This window comes from Betta splendens, chromosome 5 (assembly GCF_900634795.4).
Source record: "Betta splendens chromosome 5, fBetSpl5.4, whole genome shotgun sequence".
NCBI lineage: Eukaryota > Metazoa > Chordata > Actinopteri > Anabantiformes > Osphronemidae > Betta > Betta splendens.
The window spans coordinates 10,681,709-10,707,718 of record NC_040885.2 but is presented as its reverse complement, the minus strand read 5'-3'; the positions used below and the strand labels follow the sequence as shown (position 1 = coordinate 10,707,718).

At 43.4% G+C, this 26,010-nt stretch overlaps 1 protein-coding gene across 1 annotated transcript; it reads left to right on the top strand.

Annotated features, from left to right (window-relative positions):
- The first annotated feature begins 915 nt into the window (after positions 1-915).
- On the top strand, positions 916-15,645 carry rad18 (RAD18 E3 ubiquitin protein ligase). The gene is made up of 13 exons (XM_029151784.3): positions 916-1,077; positions 1,543-1,621; positions 1,934-1,995; positions 2,153-2,223; positions 5,518-5,930; positions 6,175-6,274; positions 7,654-7,841; positions 8,081-8,151; positions 8,317-8,377; positions 10,232-10,363; positions 10,518-10,644; positions 12,140-12,184; positions 15,294-15,645. The coding sequence occupies exons 1-13, from the start codon at positions 1,027-1,029 to the stop codon at positions 15,391-15,393; spliced, it is 1,500 nt and encodes a 499-aa protein (XP_029007617.1). The 5' UTR covers positions 916-1,026; the 3' UTR covers positions 15,394-15,645.
- Positions 15,646-26,010: the final 10,365 nt, after the last annotated feature.

The window sequence follows — 26,010 nt, the reverse complement described above, 5'->3', positions numbered from 1 at the left end:
TGGAACACAATTTGAAAATAAAATGGTAGGGTTGGCGGAGCACACCCTTTTACCTTTAAGTCATGAGAGGAGATGAGAAACTGTCTTCTCCAAACGCATTCAATCAAAAACAAAAACTCCAGGGAGAGTAGAGGCTATGTGGGTTGTACTGATGTCTGCTTTATGTGATATGCCCACTGTCTGTGAAGCTGGGAGCACTTTCCAGTCCAGCCCAAGGTCAACTATGATTAATGAAAGATGCCTCAAATGTGGAAATTTATGGACATTCTGTTTAGTAACAGAGAGAACTTGAAAATAACTGCTAATGTATTTTCCAGTGGTGAACCTGAAATTAGTAATGACATGTACTTAAAGTTGTCCTGCCAGTATATCAACTGAGATGAACAGTTAGGATGGCACCGAAGAGGAACGGTCTGTCAGTTTATCTTTCAAACCCATTTTCCACTCTCAGCTTTCTTGCTTGGAGTCATGGGTAGATTGCTTTGCCTAATCAAAAAAACACAAACATCTGGAAAAGCTCTTGCCCTCTTCTGAAGCAGTGCCCCGCTGCCAAGCTGCAGCAGCCTGTAAAATGAGCTACAGGACGCATCACATTTATTCTGCATAACTATCATCTGCTCTTGGACGTACTGCAGTAGGAACACATAGAAATGAGAATGTGCTGTAATCAAAATTATAAATTTAGTGTAAACACTAGTTCATATATTATCATTGCACTGTAACATACACATAAGTTTTCATAGTAGTTTTCAATAGTTTGTAGCAACTTAATATTCAGCCAACAAAAACAATCAGGTTACACGTATTTAAATATATACACTTGAAATTAATTATGAAATTATTATTAATTATTGTTGTTTTGTAAATACATCTTTTGTTACTGGGTCAGTGACGTAGACCGCACCGGAAGTTGTCAGATGACGTAACATGCGTCCTGCGCTGTCTTGAGCGGGACTTTGGTTATTGACAAAAGCAACGAAGAGTTTTGTGGCTTTTTTTTGGAAAGCTGCCTTTTATTTACTGGCGATGGCGTCTCAGGTCGAAGCCGATCTACCACCCGGACTTTCGTGTCTAAAAGTAAGTTTCGCTTTTATTTGTAAACGTCCCACGTTTGCTAATAATGTTCGGTTTCGAGCCTTAGCAGCTTCACCCACAGGCTTCACCAATGAAGCTTAGCTACCGGCTAACGTAACATTATTACCTCACCTATGGTTCACATCGGAAAGGTTCATTAATTTTAGAATACTCGGCACTATGGATCAGTCATCAGTGACTTCTAACATAATGAGCGTGGTTCTTTTTAATACCTAATATTTGTCCCCCTCTGTAGGAGAACATATAAACTATAAGATCATGTGACCTTTTGTGATTTGACGCTAGAGAGATGATAAAAGAAGATAGATGTAAAGTTAATATTTCTTTCCGTCATTCTCTGGGTAGATGACAAATATATTCCAATCAGCCTCCATCTTTCAATTCTATTCTTAGAAATTGTTTTTTTTGTAATTATTTTCTGATTTTTGTTGTTTTTTCCATTGACAGAATGTTGACACCCTGCTGCGGTGCCCAATTTGCTTCGACTTCCTCAATATTTCAATGATGACTAAATGTTCTCACAACTGTAAGTACCATGTAGAGCAGCTACAACTACAAGAATTCTGGTAATAATTACTCCCATCATAGGTTTAGCATGGAGTAGGATGATGGTCTGAATGAATTCAGAAAACCAACCAGTATAAACCGACGGAACACAAGTCTCTCAGAAAACATTAAAACAATTGGAGTTAAACATCTGTAATAACTTACTGGTACTAAAATAAAACACTAGAACAGAACACATTTCTGCTTTTGTAGAAATGATGATTTGTCTCATTTAATTCATGATGGTCATAAACTTAACATACCATAACTACTGGTTGTTTTCACATTGCAGTTTGCTCCTTGTGCATCAGAAAATTTTTTTCCTATAAGTTGCAGTGTCCAGTTTGCAACACAGTAAGTATGAGCTTACATGCATGATCACTGGAAAAAGCTGAATTTACACAATCACCATAGTCAAAAAACATTCACATCTACAGATCATCCTTTGTAACTGTTTCTGCTGCACTTTCATAAATGATGCGAATTTCTTTCATCTCTCTTTTTTTCTTAGCAAGCAACAGAACAAGACCTAAGAAACAACCGTGTTTTGGATGAATTGGTCGTAGGCTTTCAAGCTGCAAGGTAACGATGCAACACGTTATAAAGCGTGACCAGTAAACCGTTGTATGTGATCTGCAACCACTCTGACTGTGCACCCGTGACGGCTTGTAAAAGCACAAATACAAGATGAATGATAAAAGAACAATATAAATATAGTGTTCTGCGTTTCCTGTATGAAATAAAGTGCTGTTTTGGAGCTTTGAATTAGGGGTTTTGAAGTCATAACTACTTCTGTTCTCATCAGGCTGTTACTCTAAGCACAAACCTGAGCAAACATGGATACCTGATGTTGGTGCCACTGAGTTGCTAGATTGTTGTCTTTACTGAGCAGTCATGACACTTTTCTTTATCATCAAATGTAATCAGATTAAGAGTTTCTAAGTCCTGCTGCACTCTAGCACATATGGAGGGCAAGGATTCAAACCTTTCATTTGGCAAAACATAAATATAAGCTTATTAATATAAGCTATACGTTTTTTTGAGTGATTGTTTTTTTACCTTCTCTTTTAAGGACACAAAAGTAAAAATATGTCATTTTCAGGACATAATACTCCACAATCCAAGTTCAATATTTTAAAATGAACATGGGTGCATTACATTCACATCACTCCAATTTGTATTTAGGGACTGAAACAGGAAAATCTTTTTTGTGGTAGTTTCAGGGGATACAGTTGTTATTACAATATGTCCACAAGGGAGGAAATTTCAGCTCACTTCAATTTTCCAGCATCAGAGAAACACTTACGATTGCCTTCAATAATCTCCTTATGATTTAAGGATTTTCTGGGAATCAAATGTGGATGCTCTTTTCATTAGCTGAGGTCAGTCAGGGTTCTTCTGCTATAGCTGCTGCACTGCTGCTGCGTACCTTTTTAAGGTCAATGTTTTTATTACAACAGGACGTAGCCACAGGGAGCAGTGCCTAGCAGTGGTCTAAAGGAAATTTCTTGGTTCTTTTTTTTCCTCCAGTGACACAGTGAAGGCAAAAGATTTGCTTAAAGCTGATTTCCTGTTATTAGTAGCTCTGGCCACATGGATGCAGACACTTGTTAGAATCAGACTTCCTTACCTGCAGTGTTAAAATTGTTGTGTAAAAATAAATGAATACGAATTCACAACATTAATGATGGGTCTGGAGCAGACTTAATCCAAAAAGGCTGTTGTTGTTTGGAAATTATTTAAAGTGTGCAGGTTGCATTGGAAACCCTGTAGGAACAAATAGTGAAAGCAGGGAGCCACCTCAAGCATAAACACCACATTAAGAGGAGGAGATTATTGCAGATTTTAGTCTAGCAGCAGGTAGCGAGTCATTTCATTCAGCAGCGTTTGTTTGCCAGTGGTGCTTCTCCTCAGGCAAAGCTAAACACTGGCACAGACACAGGGAGGTTATGACGCCAAGCAAATGCTTATCCGGAGAGATTCAGGCAAATGATCATAAATGGATGCCACATGAAGGCTTGAAGGAAATTTTTAGTTGATCTATACTTTTTCTTAGCATTGAACAATGTATCGCACAGCATGAATCAATATTAGACATTTTCATGATATTGGGTATAAATTGTTTGTTTATATTTGATCCAAGGGAATTTATTGAGAGCATGACTTATAGTCGTTGATCACATACAGCAGGGGTTTAGGAAGGTATTAAGGGACAGTTGGACAAATTAGGAGAAATCTAGTTTTGAATTCTGCTCTTTCAGAAACTGTAATGATCTATGATCAGAGTTCACAGTGATCTGTGTTTTGAGATTAACCTTTAAATATGCATGGCTTGTTTTCACTGGCTATTTAATTTGGCCTCATCCCCCCGATATATAATCATCAGACTTGTTGAATCGGTGTCTGAACTGATGTTGATGAAATGTCTGAGCTCTGTTAGCCGATGGTTCTCTCCTCCATCAGTCTTGTCAGTGTTATCAGCCCTTTGAAAGGTTTGCCTCCGAACTGTAGACCTTCTGATTGTCATCGCTGTTGTGAATGAGCGCCTGACGCAGAGGCTGTTTCCTCTGCTTTTAATTTCCTGTTGTCTTGGAGTGTGTTTCTGAGTAATGGGATTCCTTCATAGGTAATTGGGTGTTTTCTGTATCAACAGACTTGTCTAAACCAGTACAGTTTCAAATTAATTGTTTAAATAAATACACTATTGTAAATGATTTTAGTTTGAGGGATTTATATTTAGATTGGGCAGTTTCTGATTTAGCATGTTTGTAGCTGGAAAAGAGGCATCAGATATTCTGCTATTCAATTGATCACTAGCCATTTCTTCAGTAATTTGTTTGTGTCCTTTTATGTGCTTTATAGAAAAAAGGGTAAAAATATGTTCCACATCCGGATTTAGGATTTCTGCAGCTACAGCCTTACACTTAAGACAATGTTGGGATTAAACCCAAAGCATCAAAATCTCAAATGAACAACATCTTAAAGAAGCTGCAATAAAAGGCTAGAGAAACAAAAAAACAACAATTAACAAGGTTTATTTGCATACATCAATATGAGCACATTAGCAAACCACCACTTCTATGTCGTCATGTTCCCCATGATAGATCAATGAACCGTATGTTTACAGCCAGGTGCACGAAAGGGCAAACCAAAATGTATCATTATAAATCATAATATATGATTAAATCTAGGTTCAATTGTCTTGTTGGCCTTTTAATTAATAGCACAAGAGGGAGAGACAGCAGAGTAACATTAGCAGAGAGAGAGTTAAATGGTTAAAAGTGGACGGTAATAGACCTGACTGTATGTAATGTGGCACATGGATGGCAGGAGGTGGGAGGGGGTTCACATCGCGTGTGTGTGTGTGTGTGTGTGTGTGTGTGTGTGTGTGTGTGTGTGTGTGTGTGTGTGTGTGTGTGTGTGTGTGTGTGTGTGTGTGTGTGTGTGTGTGTGTGTGTGTGTGTGTGTGTGTGTGTGTGTGTGTGTGTGTGTGTGTACATGAACCTGCACTAATGGGGGCACTTAGCGCACACAGGTTTTAAGTATGGAAATTAGAACATCACACACCTCACTGCTTCAGTTTTATGGCCAAGTAATGGCTCTGCAGCAGTCTGTTGGCTTTTCACATTTCTTGGGCTGCAGCCAGTGCGTCTGCTTCTTCTCATTCAGAGGAGGAAACGTAATTGAGCAGGTGTAGCCCAACGTCAAATGGCTCCTTTTACTGTGGGCGGTATTTATTGGCACATACGGTTTTATTCTGCTGAACATGTTCTTTAAAGGGACCTTAAGTCATTTAACCTACATACACATTTATGTTGACGTCTGGGTGATTCTGTACATATTTTATGTAATTTTCCCTTTTTTCCTTTTTTACAGGCAGCAGTTGTCAAAAGTTAACTTTGAATCGCCGCCAATATCACCCAAGACCCCAGCTGCACCTCTCAAATGTAAAACTCCCAGAGACAAAGGCCAGAAGAGCAACAGTGTTTTGAGCAACTATTTTCAAAAGAAATCTAAAACGTCTCCGGACAACGACGCCCGGCCGGACAGCTCCGTGTCTCGCTGTGGACAACGGGGAAAAAGGCAGAACTTAAACAAGACCCTCCTTCACTCAGCGTCTGCTCAAACTACAGTGACAGTGAAAGCAGAGCCCGTGGATGCGGAGGAGGCGGCCGTCCAGGGCCTGGTGTCAATCAAACAGGAGGACGCGGTTTCCTACAGCATCGACGCCGCGGCTGAGGCGGCACCGACTGCGTCACAGTCGACAGACGTGAAGCCCGTGATCAAAGGTGAAGGTGTTCAGCAGCAGAAGACTGCAGTTAGAGTCACCTCATGTCATGTCAGTGATTTATAACCACCAGGCTACACAATGTCCACAAGGGAGAGCTGTTCACTCATCAGCTGCTGTTCAACTGTTTTGACCTTTTGTCAGAAAAAGTATTTGTCGTTAAACTTTTCAGGCAGCTTGGTTTAAAGGTAATTTATTATTTTGAATGAGTTGCTGATAATATTCTGTTGTTTGTCCCTTTGCAGTTGAGTGTCCCGTGTGCTCTGTAAGTGTGTCACAGCAGTTTATCAACAAGCATCTGGACACATGTCTTTCCAGTGGAGAGAAGAAAGAGAGCCTGAGGAGGTAAAGTCTCTTCCCAACGCTCTTTGGTGGAAAGGTGGCGTTTACAGGGTGTCCGTTAGGGAATTTATACAAAGTGAATTCAACGCTAAAGTGATCAGGGTCAGGGCGCTAAAAATGGATCAAAGGAACCAAATTAAATGACACAATGACACTTTGGTCTAAAAAAATGAACCCATGTCAAATATTTGTATGCTTCAAGTATGTGAGTCTCTAGAATTATGAATTCATTTGAAGGGGAAATTGGAGTCGGGTGCTCCTGTCATGAGGTTAACTGTGAGGATAAATCTGCGTCCTCGATATCAGTCTGATCTTGGAAACGTGGGTTGGTAGCAGTGAGCCCCGGATAAAACAAGAAGAGATTTCCGAGGATCCCAGAATTTTTTTTTATGGACACCAGGCTTGGAAAGAAAGACTGTAACGTGTTTCGACTCTGCTAGTTTACTGTTAGGTACATTGTGTACAAATGGAGCATATCCAAGACCAGTGGAAGAATGTTCTGAGATAAAATGAAACCAGAGTTAAACCTTAGATTCAGTGAGTTATATTTGGTGCATTCCTGCATGACGGGCTTATCCTGCCTGTGAGCCGTGATGGTGTTCTCGGCCTACTTCACTGACCCTGGATCAGGCCAGATTGCCATCTTTTATGGTCCTATGGATTGTGAACCACACACACATAAATGTGAACTGAAAGTGGATCAGGATCCTGACAGCTGTTTAGCGTTGTGTCGTTTACATACCGTGCAAAGGTTTCAGCAGGTTCCCTGAAAGGTTTCCACTTCACGTTTAACCTCAGCGCACTGGTTTTGTGACACTCCAGAACAGGCGTCTTGTGGGTCTGTGGCAGGTGGACTGTTTTGGGAGACTCCTCTTTTTGTGTGGCCCTCCACATTTGCTTCTCCGAGGTGATTAATGACTCGTTCCACCATCGTAAGGTTTTGCCATGAATGATCATATTTGTGTTGCAGTGCGGAATACTCGCCTTCATGTCATTATGATGAATTGCAGAGGTTTTAATATTCTAGCCTTGTGTAGCCGGTCTGCACAAAGAAGATCCTTTTGCTGCCATCCTTAATAATTTACACTTGTCCAAGTGGAAATCTGTTTGATTGGCTTCTGTGATTATAACAAGACTATGGATCATCAGCACAGGCGGACAAATGGAAACTGCACGCTCTTAATATATCTAGTTATGAGCTCGATTGACGTGGCCATTGTATGAAACATTTAATTAAGTTGATAATGCTATCGTTCTTTTGAGCGTATGGTCCTGCACAGTCATAAAAGCAAACTGCAGCCGAGCACCGAAACGCCCCATCACACATTACCAACGAGAAGCTGCTGATAACGCAAATAAATCAGGAAACCTCTTTGTCGCAGCTCTTTTGGCAGCAGGAGGCGTCCAATGGCCAAGCTGGTGTACAACCTGCTTTCCATGCAGGAGCTGAAGCGCCGGCTGAAGGAATGCCACCTCTCAATGCAGGGTTCCAGAGAGCAGCTCGTCAAGAGACACCAGGACTTTGTCCATATATACAACGCCCAGTGCGATTCATTAAACCCAATGTCAGGTGAGGCTGTTTGGTTCCTTATTACATATTTAGCTATTGAGGTGTAATAACAAAGAGAAACCTCTGTTTAACTCAAGTCTACAGGATGCACAGAAGCAGCTGCACAGGTTTTTTTCTTTTACACTGTCGTGTCCACAAGCGCTTCTGTTTAACACACTTACAGTATGTGTTTGACAAATAAATTCACCATAAGAGCTGCTGTTTGTGATGTTGAGACTACTAAGCATTTATCTTTTCAGCTGAAGATATTGCCCGAGAGGTGGAGGCCAATGAAAAAATCAGGAGTCAACTACAGGGGAAAGCTAAACCAGTGAGTTGATAGACAAAAAATAAAGGAGCATTTCATGAATTTCTTGAAAACTGTTTTCTAATGAAAACTGATGAAATGTAAACCAAGGATTGTTGTCTTAAATCACTGACTACAAACTGCTGTTTAACTGTGCATGTTACCGGTGACTAATCGAACTTTTTGCAGGTAATGCTTTTCTCCAAGAATCAGTCTGAGGAGGAGATTGATGAGATGCATTCAAATTATAGTGAGTACTGAATCATTACCAGTCATTTTCCTGGAAAGTGTGTGCTGCTGATGGGCCAACTGCTTGACCTTAACCTTCCATTTTCTATCACAAAGTGCACCATGAACACCATCAAAACTTCATAAGAATATAAAGAGCATTTTAGATTTAATCAGTGTTTCCTGCTATAAAGGATTTAAGATTTATTTTAGAAGAGTGTTTGGTTCTGATGCTGGAGCAAGTGCTCTTTGTTTCAGGTGGTGCAGCCCATTTGAAATGCTGGAGGAGTTGACAGTGTTGATGCCGTAATGAACCAAGATCACAAGTGATAGTTAATATAAAGGATAAACCATCAAATTGTAATTTGGGCCTGTTTGCAGAATTGGATGCTGGGAATGAAACCTCATCTAGATGAGCTTAACTTTGGATGTTTTAATGACAGGCTGTGGTCACAAGCCAAAGCCAACCATAAGCCTTTAGACCGACAAGTGCGTTTATTTTTTCCACTTCTTAGCAACTCGTTCAGTAGGAAAACCCACTAGCTGAGACCTGACTGCTGCTTCAGTGATAATCCGTCTGAGAAACTGCATGATGTTACTTTTCTCTAAACTGGCAAATTGTTGCTTGGTATTGCTCCAAAGCAGCAGAGACGGTTCCTCTTCTTTAATGTTACGTGCTTTTGCTTTTTCACTTTTGCTTATTCAGTATGTGTTGTCACTTATCCACCCTTACTTTATTCAACACGAAAAGCCTGCCCTTAGGAGCCGACCTCGTATACCTTCCACACGACATTACCTCACACAGAAATGAGCAGGATTGCGGTGTTTTCAATGAGCAGTTTAGCAGCAAGGGGTGTTATGAGAATGAGTCCACATGAGATGACTGATGTTTTTGTCTCACTTGTCTCACACTTCTTGGGTTAGTTGGCTTTTGTGTTGCGTTGAAGATCTTCTTATTTGCGAAGGAATCTCATTTGGTAGAAATTAAAGAAAACAAAAATGCACAAAGGACAGACCGAGTGTGTGATTAGGTCCTGAATGTAGTGGTCAACCAACGGTGATGGCATTAAAAGTCATTAATAGATATTATGTTGACAAGATTGAGGGAGATGAAGTGGTTGTTGGAAATAACTCTGATAACGTGGATGAAAAAAATGATTGTGAGTCATAGGATGAGAGCTCTATAAATAGCTGCACCGCTGTGATAACCTCTTGATTTATCAGAGAAGGATGTGGATGACTCACCCTGCAAGTGCGGGGAATGGTGAATGAGCAGACAGGAGAAGCAGATGTCTCGGGAGCCTGCAGACTTCTCTAATATGATAGATGCTCTTTTAGTGTTAATACATTAAGGGCCTGGTGTTTTCCGAAAATATCACAGACTGGAATTACTGCCAGGGAAACCTTGTCGAGACCAGGGTTGGATACGTTCGGGCCAGTTTTATTTGCACTTTACAGATTTGGAGGTGCTCTGTAGTTTGCAGGAAATTGATTGAATGAGGCGTCCTTGGATAAAAAAAATATGACAATAAATCATGAATAAAAACTTTTTCACCAATCCTGCAAGGTTGGAACTTGAATAGTCTGACAGTTTTTTAAATCAAATTATTCACGTGAATGTAGTTCATTTATGTAATTATATATATTTTTGTGGGTTTTCCACCATGTGATATGCACAGATTATTAATAAACACATAACATTGTATTTGCCGCTTTGTTTGCCTTCCAATATATCATGGTTCATTAAGATTCACAGGGAAAGGGTTTTGCATGAGGCTTTGTGATAAACCTCAGAGGTTTTTATAATGAAATGACTTCATTACCTTCAAAACCTTCTGTACCTGTTCCACCATATTTGTTTTTTTCCCCCCCACAGGGAGGCAGCATAGTAGTGACTTTTCACGCTTGATCGCCCAAGTCCGGGGTCGCCTAGAGACCTCCAGACAGACTCGTATTAAACAGGAAGACATTTTAGAGCAGGGGGCTGCACGAAGAACATGCTCTGAAGGTACTGCTACACTAATGTATCTAAGAATAACAATGTCCAACAGAGATTCAATTGTCAGAAGTAACGAACATTTACACGTTTTGACAGGTAATTTCTGCCCTGATTGATTCAAACAGAAATACTGACATTATAAAACTGTGTTTACCTTCTTCAGGTCAAGATGAAGAGTCGAAGAACATTTTAGTGATTAAAGTGGAAGACGAAGACAGTGACGAGGAACCATCCATGAAACAAATCGAGCTTTCATCCAGCCCCACTTACAGTGAGGTGTCTGTCAGCAGGTGCGGCAGTTTCTTCTGTTTAAACCGGACAGCAGGGTAGTGACTTGACTGGTTCTTTCATGGTAATGTCAATTACACTGTAAACCCAGTCTGAGGTGAATGCATTCAGAAGATTTCTATGGCATCTTTCTACTGGCAAGACTTCCTCTATGTAATAGGAAGGGATGAGGTTAAACCATGCACAGTATATTTCAGCAGATTTCTTATTTTGAGATTCTCAGTTAGTTAGCGCTTGCTGTCAGACCACAAAGACCAACTGTACAGTATAGTACATGCTGATACTTGTTGGTACGGAGAAATAATGCATAAGTTAAATTATGAATCTCCTTTAAGTTTACTTGTCCTATTACTCCTAATAAAACTCTATCGGTTCTTACTGTATACTTACTGTCGGTACATTAATAGGTCAACATATAAAGGGTACATGTATGCTGGTAATTTACGGAACTTGTGCTGTAAAATAAAGCAGTATTTAGTTTTGCACTCAGAAAGGAAACTTTAAAATTTACTATGATTATAATTGATCTTTTTTTCCCTTCATTCATGTGAAATCTCACAGCTGGACTATAATCATATCTTCAGTATTATTAAAAACCAGAAGGAGTTCCATATGAACCCAAGAATCTAAGCTGCTCTTTGGTTCCAATATTAAAACTAGTTTTATTGGTATTTTGTCCGTGGTGTCAACCGAGGCCGTCTGCTTTTCTACAGTTGGTCTGAGCACGAAAAGAAATATTACTGTACAGCATATAAATGCTACTTTTAGACATCGCAATTCAACTGTGTCATATGTAAGCGTGCTGCACAATGATGGGCATGCTGTATGTCATGACAAGAACCTATTATCTATTGTTCCTCTGCTTTGTTGGGAACCAACACTGACAAAGGAGCTCAAGGCATATTAAGTTTGGCACATATGAGGAAAAGCTACAAAAAGCTGCCTCTCAGACGTCTCACAGTGTTAATGGATGAAATACGAGAGTGAACTGTAGAGGTGGTTTGAAATACAATTGAACTACAACTTCATAAGTTGACTGACAGTGTGAGAGGAAAAACAGGGCTTGTGCTTTTATGTGCTGTACATAATCTTTTTATGAAGCCTTTGCCTGAGGCAACCTCAAGAAACCGATGCCTCCAGCTTGACGTCAAACAGGGAAACGAGAGTCCTGCGAAAAATCACACTGCTGGATTTTTAGTCCTTGTGAAGTATTGTCCATGATCATTCATTGGCGTTTTCTTTTTTTTTTTTTGATCTTGCAAATGGGAACTGACAGTCAAATCTATAGGCAGCGTGATTCATTACAAACACGTGCCCGTGTCTCAGGTTTAACAAGTAATGAGGGCACCGCTGCATGTTAGACGGACCTGTCTTTCTGCAGTTGTGTGCTCCAATCCAGTGCGTTTGAATCGAAACAGAAACGTCAAAATGCTCTGTATCACTCAATCCTTGCAAATGACACATTCTCCCTTTTTCCTCCTCTCTCTCTTTTCTCAGCTCTATTTCTGACATATTTGGTCCCGACCAGGACGAAAACCCCAAGTAAGTGGTTGCAACTGTAATGGGATTTTTGTTTTTGGAATTCCCATTGTGTGTTTGCCAAGTAAATGTTTTTTTTTTATTTGCTATGTTTACACATTCTCGTTATATTATTATTTATTTAGTTATTAAATAGTCTTCACTTGATAAATAGTTGGGAAACCAGCATACTGATGAATGCCATTTTATGAATAATTGTTTTTGTTATACACTGAAAATGTCTGGCTTAAAGGTTTCAAAATGAGATAACATCTCAGAAGTATTTAGATTATTTTTTAATAATGCTCACACCTTGATCCTTTGAACCACAAAGAAGATTACCTTCATTATAAGTAAAGAAATATGTCATCGGAGGTCCTGTGATGGTTATCGTCCTCTAAATTGATTACACCCTGTAGCCTTGGGTTTCACCCGTCAAACTGCATTTCTTGATTAAAATAGATGAATCCGCACAAATCCACTCGAGAGAACCGCACAGACATTGGACACAGCCACAACAGTAATTTGGAGTAGCCCAAAAAGCAAGAAACTACTGGTCTAGTGAGACAGGCAGCCACGAGCATCCAAATTTGAGGAGATGCCCAAAAACATTCACTAACAACCTCCACAGAGCAGAGGTGAGAGTATTACTGCCCACCACTTGAACAATAACAACCTCATTGCATTGTGATCATTTATAAAGCAACAAAACCCTACAGAATGTACTGCAAACAACACGGCTATAAACAATTATACAATATGTAAGAAGCGACGAGTCGGAAGGAAACACTATGTTTGCTACTAACGGAAGAAGCCAAGGTGGAAGGTCACCTGCCTCGACCAGTCCAACAAGAAAGTGGAGAAATGAGCAAGCAGCACACAGCACATCCTGCTCTGAGACCAGAGGAGCTGCAGAGGAAGAGAGAATGCACACGTTAATGATGTGCAGTATGACGAGCATGAGAGGAGAATAGCGGAGGTCGCAACTTGGAGATCCCCCAGCATCTAAACGTATAGAAGCATGACGGAGACTGGGCTGGCTCTGCCTATAAGCCTAATTAAAAGGGAAGGTTTTACGCCTGGTCTCCAAGGTAGAGACGCGTCTGAACTGACGAGTGTTTCCACAATACATCTTTCTACATCTGTAATCTCTAGGAAGCAGATGTAGACCAGCTCTCTGAGAACGAAGTGTTCTTTTGGAAAGATATAAAACTATTTACAAAGCGTGAGCTGACGAACCGATAGCTAATTATGGAGTTAACAGGACATCCTGTTAGAAAATGGACTCGTTTTTCAGCATCACAGAGACGGGAGCTTCTAATTTTAGCAATATTCCTCAGGTGGGAGCCAGTTCCAGCCATTCCTTTCATATACCAGATATAAGAATCAGAATACTTTTATTAGTCCCACTGTGGGGAAATTGCACACTACAACAGCCCCCTTCGTATTAGAAATGAACAAAGGAGAGGAACGATGGTCAAAGATAACTGTATGCAGTATATATTAGCATGATTAGAAACTTTCCCAAACAAATTAACATATATTGACAACAGCTGAGCCGTTTGTTACTGTCCATGGAGAACCTGGTGATTGAATTTCATTTGTTAAGAAATAACATGATGCCGGTGCTGCTGAGCGTTCAGAGGAAGCCAGGTTCATCAGCTCTGACTGGCTCCAGCGCCGAAAAGCAACGCGGAAGGCTGCCGTTCCCCTTTTTTCAGGTGAAGTACAGTGGATTATTGCTGACAGCTTGGCTCGTGTGCAACGGATGCATCGCGGCTAAACTAAACAACAGCAAAACTGTAATCTGCCAAAAACTGACAAAGGCTGAGGGGGTGGAGATAAAGCCGGCGCTTTCACAAAGGCATCCGCCTGCTGAATTAACAAGGCCGTCCCGGCCGTAGCGGCGAATGCCGGCCGTGCGGAGGGAGGCAGGTATGAGCGGATCGGATTAGGGGTGAGAAGTGGCAGGCGTCACCTTCATGTTGTGTGACAATGTGACCCGACCAACAAAGCTAATGGGTTTGTACCTGCTGGCACCAAAGACATTTGGGTTTAAGTTTGAGTGAAAGGTTGTGATTTATGCTATGCACATGTGGATGCGAGTGGTCCAGCCTGCCAATCACTGATATCACAGACCTGATGTCATTGTCTTTTTGAGAAACACGTCTACTGCAGACCCCCCCCCCCCCATAATTGTTTTTAGACCTGTCAATCACCTGTTCAGTAATAAAGTGCATTTCCAATTGGGTTAAACTCAGGCGAGTGACTTGACCAGTCTAAAACCATTATAGTCACAATGTTGATACAACAGGGAAATGCACACCTGTCAGTTTTCATTCAGGCAGATGTTCTTTCCCTCAGGCAACATTTAATCTTCATCCTCCAGCCTTCGTGAGACTGTGGAACAGTAACTGTTGTTTGTTTCCCCGTCGTCCTGATCCACACTTTGCACGCGAGCCAGCGTGTTAGCAGTGATCCACCGGACTCCATCGTCTCATCCATTTCCCTCTCGCGCGTAGACTTCTGGCCCAGATTCCACTGTGTTTCCTTCTCCCTCCAGAGTTTATATAGACAGAGTTAAGACACATACCACCTCCATGTTCAGTGTTCTCTCTAAAATATACAACAGTGTAGGTGTCAGATAAGCTTCAGTGATGAGGAACAGGTGCATGTCCATGAGCTGTGGACCCATAAGAAGAGAAAGATTTAAGGTCATGGTTGGTGGTGGTGGTGGTGGTGGTGGTGGGGGGTGATACTGCCTCGCTGCTTCCTAATGCCTTTCTTTGTTCTATCAGCCTGTCGGGCGATTGTTGCAATGAACAAAGTGGCTGATGTTTTGCTATGTTTATTTTTAGTTTCAGAAATTGCTCCCTCCTGCAGACATGTTGGCCTCAGACAGTTCACATTCACACTGATTAATGTTTGCTGCAACCAAACATACACCAGGAGATGGGATCCCTCTGTGCCTTCAGATCCGCTCCCGTACTGTTTGACACTTGAACTGTAACTCACGCCCCGAGCCTTCGAGCCCATAACTGGAACCACACAGTGTTAACTGCTAAAGGCCTTTGTTTATGGTTTAATTGAGATTGTTAGTGCCGTGATTGGTCATCAGAATGTTCTTCCGTAGAATCGCAGAGCGAACCTCAGGACAGAAGCGAGCGTCCAGCTCTGGAGGAGATGCTGCAACTTCGTCTCCCGCTTCAGGAAAACGACGACGCAAGACGTGAAGGGAGCGAACTCACAGACTAGTAAACCACTGACCACGAAGCAAAGCAACACCAGAGACTATTTTTAGGCACTTTTCTGACATTTGCTTTCTGGAGTCGCACTGTTTACCCCAGTTTGGCCTCAGAGCGTCTGTAACGTTGTTCAGTGTGGTGAAGGTTTTCATGTTTGCTTACAGATGAGACATGTTGCAAACACCCACACACTGACATTCTTGTACACGAGTTATTCAATAAAATTGTTTTAAACACAAATGAACAGTCGTTTTAGCGTGTTGATGTGTGGCATTTTACCCCACGCACATTCGTCCAGTCTAACCTTTTTCAGGGGGTTTTTGATTGCGTCTCTGCCCAGGAGGCCGATGGATCTGAGCACCTACGCCGACGTGAACAGGAAGCTTCAGATTGATGGTTTACAAAGTAGTTATTGTTTAGTTGAAGTTGGATGGTTTCCCTGCTGCTTGTTACAGAAATACAGAAAGAATGAGGAACCTGTTTTATTTTGGTCTTACATTTTTTTCATTTATTTATTTTAGAGAAATAAATTCAATAATGTTTGTGTTTCCAAGGTTTTTCTCTGCTATTGTAGGTAGGTTTTCTGTTTCTATTCTACATGAAATCCATCTGTAATTTCTATGCTTGCAGCAAATCCTGAGTAGAAAAAGAAGCCAGGGTCAGCTTAATTATATGCATCTGGAAATCCCAGGTCTGTCCAGGAACAAACAGACCTTGATGTAGAACAGAGGTCACGTGCTTCTGTCTCCAACTCGAGCCCTGACGCACATCACTGGACTCCTGTCAGTATTATGTGTGATCCCCGGTGCCATGACTTATTTCTTGTGCAGTGACACAGTCTGTCTCTGCGTTAATTAGTTGGAGTGTTGCTCTCGCTCGGAGCCACAGGAGAGGACGCGACGGCTTTTGATTCCTTCCTCAAATTGGTCAGGAGTGAGGCGGACGGAGATATCAATGATTATACATTTATGCACGTCTTTCCACAGACTGCGTTGTTTATAGTAGAAGCCACAGTCACAGAATCGCAGAGTGTCGCACTGTAAATGTTGAAATGTCACGAGAAGTGGGTGCTAATCATGACAGATCTCTGCTCATGCTCCTGATTTGCAATCACTCAGTTTTAAATACCACACGAGGCCACCACAAGCTTTTGTAGTGTCAGAACCCTCCCGAACCCCCACAGAGACGACCAATGTGGCCGTGGAGGTGAGGGCTCGGGGTCCGGCACCAGGACGGACAAGCCCGGAACACTCAGCTGAGAGACTGGCGAGAACGTGACCACAGCTGCTATTGAGCGGAACCGCTGATCGTGGATCCAAGGCTTCACTTGAACTATTGTAGCTGGGCGTGACTGTGATTCTTTTTTTCCAACGTATTGAGCTTTTGTTCCATAATTCCTGTGGAAGGGTCACGCGACACATCGGTGGCACTAAGCAGAGCTGTTCTTCTTCCTTGTGTTCTAATTAAATTCAAATGAATGCAATTAACTGCCTGCTTGGATGAATCGTGTTCATGTGATAGAATCAAAGCCAGATACAGAGGAGCTCATAGAGATCAGCCAAGCTCTATAATTAACAGTAGGTTTCTCGTTATTTGACACTCAGCTAATGTGTTTACGTTTGTTTTCTCATTTCACACCTTATAATTTTCTGAAAGGCTCACGTCGTCCTTATTATTTTTGCCCATTATCTATTTAACTTTTCTCTTCCTCAGCTGCCTTAAAAATCAGTTCTACTTCTAACTTTATACTAAACAACAGTAGCGAGATCAGCTTTGGCTTTAACAGCTCAGTGAAGGTTTGACTTGTTGGCATTAACTGTAGATGCACAAAATGTACTACTGCAGTTTAATTCAGCTCGTATTTGCTACAAGATAAAGGATAAAAAACACAATAACAAGTTTTAAATCAATTTTTAAAAATAAATGATGTGTCTATAAATTTTAATTTGAAATTGCTCCCCACCGCACACGTTTTATTACCTCACCAGATGGACACGTCTGTTGAGTTAATTAAACTGTCTCCTGGCTGAGAGGCAAAAGCAGCGGCGATGCCGCCGCAATAGAGGCAGGTCCAGATGATGTGATGCAGATTGACAAGTGAAATGTTGAATGCATACGCGCGACGCCTACGATATCGACGAACTCAGTCTGCCGTGGCAGGAACACGACGGGACGCGTGCAGATGGTTAGTGGAACGAAATCACTGCCGTACGTGTAAATCACCCCTGAGGGGTGAATGCATTGAAGTGTCTAGATAACAAAGAGGGGAAGAAGCGTTTGAATGAACCGTCTGTGTGTGTGTGTGTGTGTGTGTGTGTGTGTGTGTGTGCGCTCAGCAAACTTAAGACACGAGTGCAAATTGAGTGAACACTAAAAAGCAGCAGGACAACCGTGATTCATGTACCTGTGTCCTCACAAATATTACATCGTCCGAGTCAGCTGTGTTTCCCTAATTATGACATCATCATAATTCAAGCTCTTTTCCTGCCGGTGTTAGAATGAGCTGGTTGTTTTTCTAAGCCTCGCTGATGCCTTCCTCTCTCTGCTGCTGTGTTGTGTGAATCGCAGGTCTTGCTCCTGGTGCCCGCAGCCTGATTGCCCCTGTGGGCGCTTCAAGGCCGCGCGCTTCTTTACGGCTTCTTTCACATTGAGAGTGAACATGAATGGCTTGTTTGCCTCATCCGCACTAATGGAATGACTTGCGAGAGCCTGTTTTGGCTGAATAAAGGAACTCGAGTGTCGCTGGGCATCGCCGTCTGCACCCGTTCTGTTGTCTTCTAGCTGTGTGTGTGTGTGTGTGTGTGTGTGTGTGTGTGTGTGTGTGTGTGTGTGTGTGTGTGTGTGTGTGTGTGTGTGTGTGTGTGTGTGTGTGTGTGTGACCTGACCTCCTCCTGGGCCTGAAGCAAGCAGGGAGAACTTTTACGGAGATCAATAGGCCGAAAACACAGGTCGCGCCTCTTTGGTACATGCCTGAAGCATTAAAGCACTGGAGCTCCGCTGGGACGGAGCCCAGAACTGTGTGAAAAGCTGTCTGACGCCAACCTTAAGCCGTGCCATGTTTACGTGCACTGTGTTTCTGTAAAGCCCATTAATCCACAGACTGTTTTTGAAATGACTACAGTAAATGAATGCGCGTAGGTGGAAATCAGCAGCGTTATATAGAATTTCTCGTGGTTCCAGTTCAAGTTGAGTGAAGAAGCCTCAGGTAAACGCACTTTTTTCAGAAGGAACCTTAGACATTTCAAATTAAAACAAAGGCAGTGGCAAAGTTGTGGGACGTGTGTAGCCGCTACTCAGCTCAGCTTGAGGCTGATGTGTTCACATGTTAATGTGTTCTGAAGGACATTCTGCACCTGAGACAAACCGTTACAAAGACGAAGGCGATTCCAGACGGCGAATGTGCGCCGGTTCAGTGATGATGCTCTCCATTATCTACGTAAGGAGTTTTGTCTGTTCTGATTTTTTTTTCTGAACTTGAATGTGAGCTATTATTGCTCTCAAACCCATTTGTGCAACGATCGCGGTTCATTTAGGGACAAAGTAAACTTTGCCTTTGTGCTTTCTGAAAGTACAAAATCACAAAGTATGCAGTGAAACCGGTTCAGTGTGTGTGTGTGTTTCTCTACATGTATGTTGATGCTACAGTATCTCATCTGGAAGACTTTCATGTTTAAAATGTCCAGATAGTCCCTAATAATGTTTATATTTGAGACTGTCTTCAGAAAAGTTCCAGATACGTGAGGGTTTTGCTTTTATCTGCGCTAACGAGCTGAAGGTTTGAGTGGAGACGACGATTCCTCTGAGACGCGTTAGAGCTTCATAAGACTCCATGTCTAATCAGCTGTGGGGCCGTCGTAATCAGCGCTGCTGAACGTGTGTGTGTGTGTGTGTGTGTGTGTGTGTGTGTGTGAGTGTGTGTGTGTGTGTGTGTGTGTGTGTGTGTGTGTGTGTGTGCCGGCACGCTTCGAGTGTTTCCTGATGATCTTGTACATAAGTCGTTCACCTTTGCAAACGAGAGATCACCGATCCTGATGAGGTTTCCAGAGCAAATGACGTTGACCTCACAAAGGTCATCATAAAACAGTCCTTTATTACTGCCACTGAGCCCAGGTTTCGCCCGCTGTTGTTTTTGCTCATTATTCCGGCTCAGGGTGCGTCCACGGAGCCGTAGAAGGCGGTGGTGGTGGGGAGGTGACGTCCCCCCCTGAACTCGGCGTCGACCCTTATCTCTGGGAGATAAGCGGTTCAGATGATCGCATTTCTTTACTGCCTCTAACGCGGCATCTTCACGGGCGCGTCCCGTTTTCTCGCATGCAACAGGTTCTGCACAAAGCGTCCCGGTGTCAGCAGGAAGCCCGGGCTGCACCCGCCGGTTCTGCATGTGGAGCACAAGGTGGAAACGCTACATCAGCGCCGCTCGGTGAAGGTCACAGTCTTCTCATTATAGTGTTTATGTGCTGGCATCATACTAAACATCCTCCTGTGTGTGTCCTCTGTCCTTAATGCAGTGGAACCAGTGTCCGGGCAGCAGGTGATTTTATTCATAGGAATAGATTTCCAATGAGAATTTGGCCAAATAAAACAAACCCACCTTGCGCGTAACCTCACTTTTTCTGTGACTCTGGACTCTTTTATTCCCCTTTTCAAAGATTGTGCCACTGTCAGTCAGAATGTTGGGCTTTTATTTTGTATTTTTTACGTCTCTCCACCAGCCCTGACATTTCCCCGGCCCGCTGGATGCTGCTGATAGCACCCGTGTTTAATCAGAAGCGCCGCTGCCGGGGCCGAGCGTGTTAAACGCCTCGCGCGGGATAACGAATGAGATAAGGCTGCGTTTTTTCAAACTGGAAATAGTTGAGGCTCGTCTAAACGTCTTGGATCCGTTCGAAGCCAGTATTTGTGTGACGTAATGCTCATATTGAGTTGTTGGTTTCTCATCCGTGCTGTTTTTTTCAAGCAGAAGGTCACCTTGGTTGAAGTTAAGAGCCTCTGTTTCACTCTGGGCAGCAGGTGACTCATCTTTAATGCTTACGTGTCCTTTACCTGCATCATGAATATGAATAATAATCTGTTTTTTTTCCTTTTGTGACTGTTTGTGATGTTTAGAGTTGGAGCCCCTTCGCTGCATCCTCTCATTCCTCTCATCCGTCAGTCGGCTGCCCACAGCCGTGTTTATTATTGCAGGGTTCCAGTTTGATCATTCGTTTTCCCTGACGAACGGCCCGAGTCGGCCGCAGCTCCGCGCTGTTCCGCGCTCCTGACATTTTGACAGAGTCGCCGTTATTAACTCGCGTGCTGCCATTTCTATAAATGCTACATAGTGCCCTCCTGACGTGACCCCAGGTGACCCGGGAGTCAGCGGGTGGAGATGGAACCTGTCGACACAGACACATTGGAGCACTTTCGGTCGTCGGGGGGACCGTCCGTAAGTGGCATAATGCAGTCAAGGCAAAGACACTATCAAGTGCTCAGACAGATGCAATCATTTCAACAGCGTGTAAATAAAAACAGCTCTTTGGAGACGACGCAGAGTGTTGTCAAATCTATTATCTGCCAAAGCCACAAGCCATTAAGGCCATAATCCTCTGCCAACGTTTACTGGCTGAGCTCTAACACATCCTTCAGGGTGACACGCGTCATCTATTGTTCCACTGGAGACTAATTAGGAGATTATAAGTGTTTTTACAGACCTGAAGAGACGAACCTGCTGTATACTTTACACTTCTCACATTTGTAACGAGCTCTGTTTGGTCACTGGAGCGAGAAAAACCAGTGGCATTTGTTTTACCCGTGACCTCATGCTTCAAACAATTCAATTTGCTCGCTGTGGGGCTGCTATAATTCCCACAAACAAAAGCCAGAGCACTCGGCTTCGATTTGCCTGACGGTAGCGTTTCATTAAGGTGCAGCGGAATGAACTGCGGGATTTCTGAAAGGACTAAAACCCACAGGGGCAATTTGCTGTCTGATTTCCTGCTCTGTGGCGCGTCTGTGTGTCTGTGCTTCGGTTCCAAAGTGTTTCAGCAGCGAGCGGTTCCATAGGACAGATTCTGTAGCATCTCAGCCTGTATAGGAAGCAAACCCCAACCTTTAACATTTGTGTGCGTCTGTATTATACTCAGACCCCGTCATGCTATTCATTTTTCTCTCCTCTAAGCGCTTTGCTCTGCGATATCAAGCTATGCCCAGGTTCCACCATCCGCTGCCTCCGAGGTTTGAACCTTTTCACTTCAGTTGATCCTTGTTTCAATTCAGTTCATCCTTTAGTGTGAGTTAAAGCCAAGGAAAAGAGCACAGAGTTCCTAGCGGCCGTTTGCCAGAAGCTGCAGGTTGCCTTTATCTCGGTTAAAGTAATATTTGGGAAAGCGTTTAATGCGGTGCTGCTGCCACTTTGTTTCAGAACACTGAATATGGTGACATTGTGAATAGCACAGATAACTGGAAAAGGCTGAGGTTAAACACGCTTTGATTTGGAGGAGGCTGTTGAGGAAATAAGGCTCCTATCTTCATATCCTACATCTGTGGAACTAACGGGGCAGGTCATCGCTGGCTGAAAGGAAGCCCTGTCTGTTCTGACTTTCATCCGCTCAGATGTTCTCCACGTCTTATCGGCGCAGGAGAACGTCGCGTTCTTTGTTTGCATATTGAGGACGGGCGATACCGTCCTCCGTTCTGCACAGTGTAAGTTGTTTAGAAGGGTGCTGCCTATTCGACACAGCAGGCTCGGGTGGAGCGGTAGCAGCCGCGTCGTCCATGTGAGGAAGAAATGGCCTTTTATCCCAAATCCTAAAACAGATTTTCCATTATATACAGTGCTTTTCTAGTTGAATAACAGTGATATCGTGAATAGTTGATGCAACTCCAGGATCGAGTTGTTCTCACTGAGCAGAATGATGCAGTTAATGGGGTCCTGTCCATATTCAGCCTGAGCCTCAGCCCGGGGAGAGTAGCAGTACTCTGAAGGACTTCCTGTCTGGTTCTGGTTCCTAACGGAGCTGAACCACTTCAGATAAAGGCCATGGAGAGGATCGCCCTCAGCCGCCTCCGGTCCCAGGTGAGCTCAGCACTGGAGCCGCTGCAGTTTGCACATCGACCAGGCATCGGGGTGGATGACGCCATCATCTACCTGCAGCATCGGGCCCTGTCTCACCTGGAGTCTCCTGGGAGCGCTGTGCTTTCAGCAGCAACCAGCCGTCACCGCTGAGGAGGAGGCTGGAGGTGGCAGGCGTGGACCGACACCTGGCTGCTTGGACCATCAACAGCTTGTGAGGCTGCGTGACTGTGTGTGTGATGTGGTCGTCTGCAGCACGTCAGGGGACGCTGATCTCCCCTCTTCTGTTCACACTACACATCGGACTTCAAGTACAGCCCATTGTTGGCTGTATTCTGGGGGGGGACCAGTGGTAGGGGGTCATCTCTGCCTTCTCTGCCACCACCTGCTGAGCAGACTGAGGTCCTTTGGTGTGTGCGGCGAGCTGCTACTGACTTTCTCCAACACTGTGGTGGCCTCAGCAGTCCTACATGCACCCCCCCCCCCCCCTGCACCACTGTAGAAGCTCAGAGCAGCTCCTCAGCACCACTGTTACACCCCCAGTGCAGGAAGGAGCGCTACCGCGGGTCATTCCTCCCCACAGCCGTCAGACTGTATGCATCACTGCAGTGACACACAATCTGAATTACACTGTGTGACCACACACACACACCTTGAACCTTTCCCGCTGTGTTTGTGTCTGGCGCTCAGTCACTGGACATAAATATCCAGGGCACACAGGCAACATTCTGAATTTTTTGTTTTTTGCTTGATGCCTCATTCTTGCACAATTTATTACTGTTTACTGTTCACATGTAATGTTCACTGTATATACTAGTATTACTTAGTACAAGTATTACTGTTGCCTGTCTGATTTTCTTTTTTCCTGTCAATTGCTGGTGAAAACACAAAATTTCCCATTGTGGGATTAATAACTTCATATCTTATACTAATGAGACACTCAACAGGGTTTCAGTATGATGCACTTTAACAATTATCCTTATCATATAAATTATTACCTTGTTTACACTCTTTAATATTCTCTCTGTGTCCAGAGAGGTTCTTGTTTTCTGTTGTCCTTTGTCCTGTTTGGTGCATGTTAAAGCTTTGATCTGTGTGTCCACCTGTTTTCATAGCCTGCCGGAGGATGTTGTAGCTTTCATGCCTATGACTAAGCTGAGGGAAGCGGTGTTCAGTGTTCAGAGCTGCTCAAAAGCTTTTCACGTCAGGCGCTAAGTGAAAAGAAAGATCACAGAAGAAAGAGAAAGTGCTGAAGTTGAGAAATTCTCTAACAGACTGCGAGAAGTGCAAAAAGTCGTTGTGTCTGAACAGTCTGTTGATTTTTAATCTGACCTGACGTTGTGGGTTGATGTGACATTTCTTTTTCTACTTGTGGCAAAACCTCCCAAATTCAAAATATAAAGCCCATTCAGTGGTTCTGATTTCATGATTCTATATCAGTCAAACCCAGAGAATCGATGCCACGCGAGCCGTTCCGGATGCTTGTGGTCGTCCTCAGCAGGACACGTGTTGATTTCCCTTTTTTTCTAGCGCCGCAGTTAGCGGTCGATTGAGTTGCTGCATTAAAGCGTAAGTGCCTCATCAGCTGGTGAGGCTGGTGATTATTTCCGCGACACACACGCGTCCTTCGTCTTATTTTTTAGAACATCAAGCAGCAATAAAGCCATCAAATGCATGTTGAAGGTGCTTTAAGTGGACTCCTGTTTGTAATGAGTCAGCTGGAGCTACAGTACGACAAAAGGTCAATCGAATGCAAAATGGCCAGATGTCATTTAAGAAGGAAAGAATGTCCTTGGACTTGTAGTGTTAATTCACTGTACAAGCAGGTAAATCGGTTCATTTACATCTTTCATGTGGGATCATTTAAAATAATTAGCAGATCAACAGAGTTTGCTTTTACTGTAGATATTTTTTTCAAAACATTGCTCAAAAGTGTTGCTCTTGTTATTTTTGTTTCAGTTATAATAAGCGTGAAACTGGAAAAAACAACTCCACAAAACAACTGAAATGACAGAACAAAAACTTTATTTATTTGCCAAACTCTGACGTGTTCTGTTTCACATGTTGTTGAGCTTGCACATTAAATGAAGACGTAACTACAGCGAGGGATGCTTTACTATCACGGGGTTGGGGCCAGTGGAAGCTAATGAGGGGAGAACGAGCTGAAATTCATCACAGCCACAACAGACCTTTGGTGATTTGGCATAAATGGAGGCGTTGACACTAATGCAGAGTGAGCACCAGACTCTGACTCGCCTTTAATGGCGTGATAGAGGTTTAACTAATAAGCTGAGTTTCACTTGCTAAGAGGATTATGTTTTGTTTCAGCTAAATGGGATTAAGCGCTGATTCCTGCCCACTGCTTAACAACAGCTTCATTAGAATCAGACCATCAATCAACCAAGCATGAAGCTGGAAACCAGTAGGTGCAGCAGAAAACCTTTTGCATAGTTCATGTTGTTCAAGTGGTTCTGTATTTTATAGGTAGGAAGTCGTGGGTGCAAATTGTTATTCAAGAACAGTTTCCATTTAATATTCTGCAAAAAAAAGTAAAAGTCTGACTTAAAAGCTTCAGCGTTCAGAGATATTTTTCAGACGTGAGACCTTCAGGTTTACTAGTGCACTTTTTAAATCAGCCAGGTCAGTGACTTGAGGGCTGGCAGCATTAATCTGATTTAAATTACATCTCAAATGGGAGCCACCGGCTGCAGGACTGATAATAAAATCAGGGTTGCAGATTTGAGATGTATGTAATAGTAGCCGGAGCCCACAGCTCACCTCCAAACAAGGAGGAAACCGGTTCAACGGTCGTGAACTGGATGACGGACTGTCCAATACTGTAGCTATGAAAGCCACACACACACATCACATCAAACCAGATGTAAAAGAGCGTGCACGAGCTCGACGTGCTCAGCAAAGGTTACTGTACATTATTATGCGTCTGCTTCAAGGTAACGTTAAAAGCCCCTTGTCACATCTGTGCTCTCAGCACCAGCAGCTTTATCTCCAAAGCGCCAGTGAACGCTGCAGCGCCGGGGAGGAAATGACCGGCGAGGCGTCGGAGGCACGGGCCTCGTTCCGGTTCTTCCCCCTGCGCCGCGCGGGAGCGTAACGGGTCAGTGGGAAACCGGGTCCTCAGCTGGTTTGATGTGACCTCGCTCGCGTCCTTGGCTGTAGAACGGGACGTGTCCAAACAAACGCGGACCTGCTGCATTAGCTAATGACCCCCCGGGCGTTTCTCCTCCACCGCGAATGTTTGCCGCTGATAAATCATCATTTAACAATAATACGCGTCCTTTCTATGTTCCTCCAAATTGCAGGGGCCACAAAGTGGCTCACGGTGTTCCACGGCGCAGCGGTCTCAGCAACTGTGAAATCAAAAATGGGCTGTGACCCTCTGAGCGGAACGCCGAGTTACCAGCCACGCGTGATTCTGGTCCACCTGAGGCGTGGGGGGGCGTGGGGGGCGTGGGGGGGTGATAGCAGCCAAAAAGCCGGAAGAGGTTGTGACTCCAGAGTGATGGGACGAATAACCTCGCGGCCCCGCGGCGTCC

Excerpts from the sequence above, each read along its gene's own strand:
- rad18 (XM_029151784.3), top strand. The coding sequence starts at position 1,027 with ATGGCGTCTCAGGTCGAAGCCGATCTACCACCCGGACTTTCGTGTCTA. Across the intron at positions 1,996-2,152 it reads AGTGTCCAGTTTGCAACACA|CAAGCAACAGAACAAGACCT; the intron begins GTAAGTATGAGC and ends TTTTTTTCTTAG. Across the intron at positions 10,364-10,517 it reads ACGAAGAACATGCTCTGAAG|GTCAAGATGAAGAGTCGAAG; the intron begins GTACTGCTACAC and ends TACCTTCTTCAG.